The 10,697-nt window shown below is 56.6% G+C and overlaps 1 protein-coding gene across 1 annotated transcript in view; it reads right to left on the reverse strand.

Moving 5' to 3' along the window:
• The window catches only part of PPL (periplakin), a 32,206-nt gene extending 22,565 nt beyond the window's left edge, over nt 1-9,641 (reverse strand). Inside the window, exon 1 of the mRNA XM_067306396.1 lies at nt 9,523-9,641. Coding sequence (XP_067162497.1) covers nt 9,523-9,584 — 62 coding nt within the window. The 5' untranslated portion in view covers nt 9,585-9,641. The remainder of the gene's footprint in view (nt 1-9,522) is intronic.
• Nucleotides 9,642-10,697: the final 1,056 nt, after the last annotated feature.

Here is a 10,697-nt window from a genome sequence, read left to right on the forward strand (position 1 = left end):
GGAACTGCTGGTGTTAAAGACGGGCTGTGGGACCCAGCGCTCTGACTGCTGCTGCTAAGGGCATCGGTCATATCCCTTGTACCCTCTTAAAGTTCCTTGTTTAATGCCAAGTGCTACAAGGATGAGACCTGATCGTTCCATGTAAACCAGGAAAAATGTCAAATGAAATCAGTGGAGTGAAAGTGGTTTGAAGCAGGATGACTAAAAAGGCATTATATGCACATGTGCATTCTCGCGTGTCCAGATGATGGTTATTGCCCAGCATGAGTCACAGATGAGAACTGGCCCTGTACTGCTGCATCACCAGCAGGGCAACAAGGTTAAGAAATCTTCCCAACCACAAAGGAGCATTTCTCATCTCTCACTGGTGAACTGGAGGCCAAACTACACTTCAAGGGTGGGACAGGCTAAATTTCCAGGTGTAGGCTGGAATTTATAGCTGCAATAGTAGTAAGCTGAACTGGCACTGACCGGGGCTCCGGAAAAGCTGGTAGGGCTTGCCAGCTTGTCTCTGTATTTGCCAGCTTGGTCTCTGTATTTTCTGACAAGCCCAAGGATGAATCTTCAAGATTTAAGTGGATCTATAGTGTGGATAGGAAAACCATCTCTAAAGGCAGAAGTAGTCTGAGGCTTTTCTAGTTCTGTTTTTAACTGTAACAAGGAAACTTCTAAATTGTATGGGGGAAATAAAAGGAAGCAAGGGCTCAGCTGGGATCCATGCAACCCTGCATTTCATGCATGGCTCTCAAAGATGTTGCTGCTGAGCTGGTCTTGCAGAGCTGCAGCTGCAGAGTTGAGCTGGAGACGCTCAGCCGAGCCCCCCATGATCGCTCGGAGAAACAAGTCTGAACTGCCAAAACTGATCTCCAGTGCCGGGAAACAGAAAGTGTGCAACACCCAGGCCATGACCCTCTTACTCAGGTATTGGCTTTGCCAGGAGTTTCCTACATGGAAACTGGATTTCCTCACTGGTGCTGAGACAGCCAGGAGAGGGTCCAGGTTCTGGACGATCTGTCAGGGCAAGGATTCGCCCCTCGCTCCCTTCTCCCCACTCCTCCCCAGGAGAGACCTCCAGGTCCCAGGCACAAGCTTCAACCACCGCGCTGAGCCGGGGCTGTCTGCGCTGCTGCAATCCGCCTTCCCGAGCTCGCGGCGCCGTTTGCAGCGCTGCCGCTGGCCGTTTCTCCCGGACCCTCCCTGTTCCTGTGAGTCAGACAAGCCAGCGCTGGGGGCAGAGCGTGGGCCGCCCGCCGCCCCCTCCCCGGGCAGCGCCCACGGCCCCGGCGCATGGCTCCCGCCCCGGCAGCGCCCCGAGCCAAGGGCAGCCTCTGCTCACTCCTCCTTCCCCAGCGCGGGCGGCGGAGCGGCTTCCCCGGCTCCGCGCAGGAGTACAGCTCTGCCCTTCGCGTCTCTCGCCTAGCCCCCGAGCGCCCGTCTGCGCCTCCGCGCGAGGCATCGCTCTTCCCTCTGGGTGGAGGAGACACCGGCAGCACCCGCGCTGGGACTAAGGGACTGCGCTAGCGCAGGGACCAGAAATGGATCTTGGTGCAGGGGAGGCAAGGGGAAAAGCTGATGCTAGAGGGCCACGTTTTCCTGCGTCAGAGAGGAGAGTTGGCCGAGTAGCTCAGAAACTGCTGCTTACACCTACAGGTGCGTTGTTAGAGCTGGTAACCAGCAAGGAGGAAACGCAGAGACACTCTGCAGAGCTCGCTCGGAGCAAGCGCAGACACGCTCTGTTACAGTGTTGGCATCGCTCTGCTATTCATGCCCTGGCTTTCCTGACGCACGCAATGGGAGATGTTTGCCATCTCCACCTCTCCAGTTATGCGAGCGACTGAAGCCTAAGCACCAGCACAGTTAGTGACTGTCACCAGCTGAGGCTTTGGTTTAAGAAAACCTAATAAAAACCTCCCAGGGAACTTGGCTCTCTGAACAGCGGCTGAGGGAAGCCACCCCTTCGTGCCCAGTCTCGCAATGACCACACCGCGGGACAGCGAATGGCAAGGTTACTGCATGCGCTCCAGCTCAACCCCAGCTGCCGTTTCAATTGTAACGAGATATCTTATTATTTTTATGCCACTTAACCCACAAATGTAACCTGGGCAGTAACAATCTGAGAAGATCAGTCCTATTAATAAGCTCCTTGTTTCTCCAATACCTTGGAGATATCAAGGTATCGGAGATACCAGCACACCTTGTGTGGACATGAGTGCCCATGTGCACATCCAGGATTTGAAGAGGAGCTCCTGGCAGGGGTAAGGCCAAAGACTGCCCAGGCCACCCAACAAAGCGGGCAGAAGGGGGTGGCTGGATCGTAAAGCTGCCATGGAGGGAGGACGGGAAGTTTGGCCATACCCCCGCTAGAAAGGGCAGGGCACACAAGAGCCCGAGAAGCGGAGGTTGGAACAGCGGCTCTGTTCTGTCTTACAGGAGCAAAGGTACCCAGGACATGGCTGTAGCAAGGCTCCTGCAGAGGAAAGGGAAATGCAAGACCTTTCTGATGAAATAGCTAAGTCTTTGGTTTAACAATGAAAAAGTCCCTGGAAAAAATGGGTTTGCCATTCTTGAAAAACTTAACAATTTTCAAGAACTTTTCTGATCATGAAGGAAAAAATATATCATTCATGAGAAGCTGTGTTTGAAAACAGCATGATTTCTGTTTCATAGGTGATTTGAGCAGCCTTAGGTTTGCCTGATTGGAGTGTGAAGGACTCAAGATTATTCACATGAGGAAGGGGAGGGTTTTCTTCTGGTTTCTCCCAGCTGAGGGAATTGAGGGGAGGCAGCTGCTCTGTGGTGGACCATCAGTTGATGAAAGTTTTGGAGGAAGTTCTGGAGTCATTGTGTTGCTCTTCAAAGAGAGGAGATGTTTTTTTCTCATTCAGCAGGATTGGAATAATTCCAGCTTCACTGAAAGTTGCCTAAAATTTTTCAGACTGTCCATCTTCCCCTGAATGAATGCTGCCCTGCTTTGCCCTCCAGGAAGAGGTCCAGAGATTTCACCAATTCTGCCTTGGATCATAGACAGAGAGAGGAAATTGCCCTTTCCTCCAGCTTTTCCTTCCCCTTCTCTGGAGATTGACGTGCTCTTGTCGACATGGACCGCAACAACACGGTTGTGTTTCAGGTACTTCTTTCCACTTCTCCAAGTACAATTGTCTTCAGGGTGATGTTACACCTTGTTCCTTTTTTTTTTTTCCCCCCCTGAGAGGTTCATGACAGACAGACGAGATGATAATTTTTGTGACATAAAAACTTTGCTGCTAAAAACTGGACTTTTCTCCCAGGGTGACTGCACTGAAGAGAACTGATTTCTAACCTTAAACTTCCAGCCCAGACCATCACATAACCAGTCCCCTACCCAACAGCAGCCTCCTTGCCAACATCTTAAATCTCGCTGCCAGTTAACATGGCAAGCCATGACCATTTTGTAACATGAAATGCAATCTGACTGTTTTCCCTGTGGGTCTGTAAACTGGCGCACTGATTCCCGAGCGGCTTTGAGAGGGCACAACGTTTGCTGGGCAAACAATTCCAGGTGATGGACTGCGCTGCTCCCGAGCACAAGACCATGCACAAACACAGGGCGCTGCTCCCCTTGCAGTGATGTGATCCTTAGTATTTTTTTCTCTCTTCCTCTTAGGTCGTGCCTTCGCTGATAAGAACACTTTTTGGAGCTAACTTCCTCGGTTGTGACAGAGGCCCGAAGCCCAGAGTAAGTATTTCTGGAATGTTTGCATGTTCACACCCTGGTTTTGCACTTGCTGGCAGGTGGTAGGAAATCCCTTCAGGGGCTTTGACTCCTCTGATTGTTTCCTTTTTCAATCAAGGAGGATATTCCACTAACACGCCTAAGTGAGGGTGCTCAAATAGATACTCCTGGAATTCTGACTGCTCCAGCTGGACACAGTCCCCGTGAAAGCTCCCACTCGCACTGACAGCTTGTCTCTACATCAGATGATATTATTTTGCTGAGAAGATACAGCAGTTTAATGGAAATGACTCTGTATTGCTCCTTCCTGCAGCTCGGCGGATGTTGCCCGTGACCCCAGCATTCCCGATGGCTCCGGGGATTGCTGCTGAAGCCCGTTGGGAACTTGCCCACGACACACCAAGGAGAAGCTCTTAGCCAGAGACAAGTGACCAGCTTCAGAACAGGGTCTCTGTGCTCCTCACTCAAAAAAAACCCCACACTGCCCACTGCATCCCGCTGTAGGAAGCACAGACACATGACTGCTTACGACTACTCTTGAATTAGGTTGCCATTTGTACAGATTTCATAAAAAATGTATCCATGTGAGCACTGCTGCTGGAGACCAGACTTCAGCATGGACTTAAACTGTACAAATCTTCCTGAAGGCCACAACACAGGAGTGTAGCTGCCTTTAAAACTTCCTGCACCTCAGATGCCAGTGCATAATATTCCCTTGTTACTTCCTCTGAGTTGCTTATAACAACCCTGGAGTGACATTGCAGCAGAGCAGAGAACGAAAGGGCTGAGCTTACAGCTAGTGTAATTCAGGTTTGGTGGAGATTAAGATCTGGCTCAAAACTTTTGAGTAGTGTGTTGTCAAGCTACACACGCTAGGGCGTAGCTGGACAGCTGGGTTGCTATGCTCAGTCCAGCTTGTTTCAATTATATTTATCTTCCCTCGTATTAATGGTGATATATTATTGTAGTGTGCATGGAAATTAAAGCAAAAATAGGCCAGGTGATGGCGAGGCTTGCTCCACTATAAATACAGAGCAGCTCCCCTGACTCACTTGTTGCCTATTCATTATTGCTGACTCTATCCCTGCAAAACCACCTCTAGAAATCAGTGTCAGCCCTGCAGCCAGGGCCTCTGCAGAATGTTCCCAGCTTGTACCCAAGGTACATAAACTGCCTTTTAGATAGGGAAGTGGCTGAGCCAGTCCAAGAGGACATTGGGTCTCCAGACACCGTTAAGGGTCTACAGGGCTGGGAGCCCTCCCGGACCTGGGCGTTGCTCTGATGCTGTTAGCGTGTACCGAGAGGGAGCCCGGGAGTGGGCTGCACTTCCATGAACACTTCGGCAGTGACTTCTCACGGCTCAGATCTGATCCTTGTTTTCTAACTCTCAAGCCTGGACTTAGAAAGGGAGAAAAACAACCTCATGTTTTCTTAATGCAGCACGTGTTTAGTAAAGATGAAGGAAAGGAGTTAGATGCTGGTCACCCGCCACATACTACGTATCTGTTGAGGAGTCTGCGAGGTCTTGCCTTCCCTCCTAGGGACTCCAGGGTACTCCGCTCTCTGTGCAGTGAGTGGCTTAGCACTCAGCTCTTCTGAACTTTGCTAGTGTTGTCTACCTGCAATAATGCTTTTTTTAATATGATGTGCTAATAACACGGTTGTCATTCCCAGCTGAATCCCAGGGCCTCGTGCAGCTGGGAAATGGTGAACAAGAAGAGCACAGAGCACCTGAGTTGATGAGACAAAAGAAACACCATCATCGTCCCTGCTCCCCAGACAATGTGCAGAGGTGCCCAAATACTCACTGACATGCCCAGGGTTGGACAGGATGGGCTGCTGAGCCTGAGGAGCTGAAGCACTCACCACCTCTGCACCCAAAGTCCTGCCTCTCGCTACACATCTAGCCCAAGTGGCCGGGAGTGGAGCTTTCGCAAGGATTTCACATGGTGGTTTCCTTGCCTGCCTCTCTCCTTGGAGGGAAGGAGAAGAGATAGGAATATTCCTAAGGAGACACGTGGTCCCTGGTCTTGCTAATTTGTGCATCAAAAGAAGGAAGAACCCTGGAGAACATCTGTGGAGGAGCATCACCTGAAAACTGGCAGTAAAGTAACTGCTGGAGGATGGGGCGCTTGTGTGGTATTAGGAGGTGGATGGAGGGGAAGACCGATCCAGGGTGCTCTGCACAGAGCATCACAGTGGTCTTCCTCCAGCTAAGCTGCAGCACAGTGCACGGCTGATGAGCTCGAAGCCTAAACTGGCACTGCCGAGGATAGACAAGCCACAGCAGGCCAGAGGCCCTGACTCGACCTGTGCACACCAAGTCGTGTTTAAATCATCACGACTTTGCAGGATTTAATGCCGCTTCTGTTCTTTCCACGTCGTTGCCCCATTAGAACTTCAAAGCAGAATGACTTTCTTCCTCACTAATGCGAACGTGGGGCAGACAAGCTTCGAGACGCAGAGGCGGTCGCCACAACCAGCTCCTTCCTTGTTCGGAGAGGGAGCGAGCTCCCGCAGCCGCCCGCTGCCAAGGCCTGCAGTACGTGGCCCCCAGCGAGGGCAGGCCACTTCCCAGCCAGCTCAGGCGCAGCAGCAGCCTTGTCCAAACAGGTCAGCTGAGCTGCAGGGCTGGAGCAGAGCATCCCACCCCTGCGTACGGGACCTCGTGCCCTGCTGGGCGAGGGCCTCGGTCTCTGCTCTCAGCAGGCTCTGGGTAGAGCCTTGGTGTACAAGATGCCTACGCAGTGGGCAGATAGGAACTGAGGTAGGGAGGGGGTTGCTTGAAGCCCATATGTTTCAAGGCGCTTTGGACTGGAGCCTTAAGGGCTAATTTTGGGTTGGAGGCTGGTGGCTGTCTGCATTCTGAGCCAGCAAGACAGAGAACATTGTTTCTGGGCAGATTACAGAGCCTGGTTTGAGCTGCAGACATTCATCTTCAGATCTTGACAGCCCTGCTCTGATCTCTGGTGCTAATCACCACGGCAGCTGCCCGAGCACAGACAGCAAGATGCCCGCGTTGCAACAGGAATTTGTCCCACGGCCTCCGACTGAAGGAGCCACCGAGATCAAGTCGTACAGCGGCTCCTTGTCAAAGCACTAAGTGCCGTAGGATGGTACTTCCTAGGCAACCCCTAACTGCATCAGCTGAGATCACAGGCCTGGCTCCTTATTACCTGCAGGAAATGTTCCAGCGTGATTGATCGCTTGCCAAACCGGCGCTCAGTTATTTGCTCTGTCACTACTATGCTTTGAATGCTCAGTCACCAGGGGCACCCTGGCACTCAGCCCTGAGCTAACACGCAACCCTACAACCTACCTTTCCCCAGCGGAAAAAGCCTCTCTGAAGAGCAGGCTGAGGCTGGGCTGGACGCTGTGTCCGAGCCTCTGTTCCTGTTTACAGCACGGGGCTGTTGATTTCAGCAGGGTTGCTCTGTCTTTCTAGCAGCATAGCTGGGCGGGAGCTGGCTCCGACTCCGGCAGCGCCTTGAGCACGGGACGGGCGGCAGCAGCTCCTCAATTCGCAATCTCCCCCTGGCTTCTCCAGCAAGTTGTTTAACCGGTCTGGCACTGGCTTCCCCATCTGGACTGCAGAGGTATTTCCACAGAGCGGGAGTGTTCCCTGGATTCGCAGATGTTTGTAAACTCTGGCACAGGAATTAACAAATTGGGCATAATAAGCGCGGCCTTCCCCGTGGTGCGTGTGGACACACTTGGAGGTGCAGACACGGCTCTCCGTGGTGCAGGGACAGAGGTGGCCCCGGGCCACATCACGCGTTGCTTCCTGAGCCTGCACAATCCAGACATGAAGAACGCGGTTTCATCCCGGCCTACAGGTCTACAGCCTGCAGAGGTGCGTCGACATCTGTCGGAAGCAGTGCCCAGAGCATCCTGGGCTGGCTGGCAGGGCAGGGCAGGGGAGGGAAGCCCATCTTCCTGAGCCCCAGACACCCACGCTCAGAGGAGGCCTGTCTCTGCTGCCTCCCGGGGCCCGGTGCTGCTCAGAGTCCCGAGGTGCCACCCCAGGTGTGGCATTTCTTGTCTTCAAGCCCTCCTCTGACACCCCTGAAGACTAGAAACGTAACCTGCTTTTCACATCTTCGTTCGAGGCTGGCATCGCTCCCTCAGCCCTCACTGCTGGGAACGGGGCCTTTGGGGAGGATCGTGCTCGCGCCTCGGATGGTGCAAACTCCTCTCCCCTCGCCAGCCCTCGCCGGGGCGGCAGCCGGCACCAGCGCGTGCTGCGGGGTTGGCGGAGGGGGGGCGAGGGGCTGTTTCGACGGCCCTGCCGAGCCGGTCGGGCTGCCTGGGGATCCCATCCCCGCTGTCGGAGCCCTCGGCTCTCTTGCCCTCAGCCCCGAGAGAGGGAGCTCAGCGGGTCCCAAGACCTGAGTCCCCCCACGCTCAGGGTCTCCCTCTTTCAGGGCCCCCCCGTCCCAAGTGCGACAGCACCGGACCCGCAGGCAGCCCTAGCTTTGCCTGCAGGGAGGAAGCAGCACGGGGCCTTCCCCAGACCCCCGCTGCCCTCCGCCGAGCCAGGACATACGGCTCCCTGATGTCCCGCCGCCAGCGCTGCGACTACAGGATAGTCGAGCCCAAAAAGCCCAGAATTGAGGGGGTTAATTCCCAGGTGGGGTGAAAGGCAGCTCCGGGAGCTGCTGAAGGCAGACCTGCGCACCTCGCCCGGTCCGGGCTCCCTCCTTGGAAGGAGTCAGCACCCTCTGGGCTGCCCAGGGTCCTTTCTGGGTCCCTGAATGCAGCCTCAGCCCCTACACTGGTCTTGAGTTTCCTTTCCCAAAGCATGATTTTTGGGAAGTGCAGCGCAGCAGCACCCGGCCCGCAGGCCGGGGCAGGTGCCTCCCTGTCACCCCCATCCCAGCGGCAGATGGGCAGCGCTGCCAGAAACGCAACAGGGAAAGAGGAAACCCCGAACGGACAGAGAGGCGTTCGCGCAGCGGTACAAGCAAGCCATCGGCTCACATCCACACCTGGAGAGACGGAGGCAGGAGGGCTCCTTCCCCTCCCAGCATTAGTCACTAGTGGCTCCCGGGCTGTATGCTCCAGAGCCTCTCCAGGCCTTTCCAGCCATGCTGGACTTTCTCCTGAATCGATCTGAACATTGAACTTCTGTTGCAAAAATGCCCCCTCTGTCCCTGACATTCACCCGGGGGTTGGGGTCTGGCCGCCCTCCAGTTTCCTTCTCTCCTACAATGAATCATTCAGCCTGGAGAGGGGCCATGCCTTTTCTGCTGGGGATTTCTACATCTTTTCCATTTTAACAGCATTCTTTCGGGGGGTATGTTTAACCCCGTGCTCCTTCTTGGACTGGCACAACTTAAAATCCATCTCCCCCCCGAACAGAAGGAGCGGAGAAAGAAGAGGGAATACTGAATATTTGGCTCTGACAAAACCAAAGCTCAAGTTCACGAACGCTGAAGCTGCAAAGACTTGAAGATCCAGCCTAGCCTCCGCTCGCAGGGAAAGGCGGCTGCTCCGCCGCCCCGCCGCTGTCGGGGACCCCGTCAAGCGCAGCCTAGAAAAAGGGTCTCGGCTTCATCCGCCGCGGGAGCCGCGGCCACGGCGCGCCGGGAGGGGGGTGCGCGGCGGCCGCTGCCTCCGGGGCTGGAGGCTGCGCTGCGCTCCGAGGGGCTGCGCACCGCGACGGCTGCGCTCCCGCGGCAGCTGCGCACCCCCGGCGGCTGCGCTCCGAGGGGCTGCGCGGCCCCGACGGCTGCGCGGCCCCGACGGCTGCCCGGCGCCGGCGGCCGCGCTGCCCCGACGGCTGCGGGGGGCGGCGGCCCCTCACTCACCTCTTCTTCTGCACCGAGGGGCTGTACTTCCCTTTGTTGCGCTTCCTGAAGAGCGAGTGCATCGCGGCGGCGCCTCCTTCCCCCGCTGCCGCCGGGAGCCTCTGCGCCGCCGGGGCCGGGCCGGGCCGGGCCGGGCCGGGGGAGGCGGGGACGGGGCTGGCGGCCGCCGCCTGCTCCTGCCGCTGCCGCTGCCGCTGCCGGGCGGCGGGCGCTGCCGCGGCGCTGCGCAGGGCCGGGGCTGCGGCTGGGGCTGGCCCGGCCCCGGGGTGGGGCCTGCGCGGCCCCCGGCAGGTGCCCGCCGCCCCCCCGGCGCTGCCTGCTGCCGGGCTGCACCCCCAGCCCAGCGCTGCCGTCCTCGGTGCTCGCTGCCTTCGCGGGCGGCGTTGTCAGAGCCAAATATTTCCTTTTTTCTCAACTCTTCCGATCGGGTTAGAAATGTATCTAAGCTGTACTGCCCCCCCCCCCAAAAAAAAAAAAAGAAAAGAAAAGAGCACAGGGTTAAAAATCACTCCGTGGAAGAAGAGCGTTCGAATGGAAAAGATGTAAAAAATCACCACTGAAAAAGCAGGGCAGATTGCCCAAAGAGAAGTCCTCCGAGAGTCACCAAATCCCTGGGAATCAGCCCTGGCCTGGGCAGTCCCTGGGCCGCAAGCTGCCACAGGCTGGGGGAGCGTTCGGGGCGCTCTCCCCTGCTGGGGGCTCCCGCGCCCTGTCGGAGCCTGCCGGGGGAGAGGGGCCCCTGCTCCCGGGTCTTGTGCCAAGGGGGCCGGGAGCCGGGGCGGCCAGGAAGGGGGCTGCGAGGGGAGCGGGGGCCGGAGGGCTTGTCCGGCTCCTCTGCCAGGCTCTCCGCACCGTCCGCTTTTGCCCCAGCGCCTCCACCTTCCTCCTGATCTTGGAAGGGACCCGAGTGGACTGAGGAGCTGATGAGCTCGGGAGGGGGCCCTGGGCTGCCCGGTGGCCCCAGCAGGGCTGGCGCGGGTCCCTTCTGCCCCAGCCAGCAGCCCGGCTCCCGCAGCCACCGACACCCTGTGCACAGCGGCTCCCACCCTCTCCCTGCCCAAGGGCCCGAGGGAGCCTTGCTTTGGCCTTCCAGCCCCAGAAGATGCTGCCCTGGGAAGCAGCTCTTCCAAATGCTATTGCGAATCTGCCGGGAGGTGGCTCCCCCAACCCCAGGC

Source organism: Apteryx mantelli, chromosome 16 (assembly GCF_036417845.1).
Source record: "Apteryx mantelli isolate bAptMan1 chromosome 16, bAptMan1.hap1, whole genome shotgun sequence".
NCBI lineage: Eukaryota > Metazoa > Chordata > Aves > Apterygiformes > Apterygidae > Apteryx > Apteryx mantelli.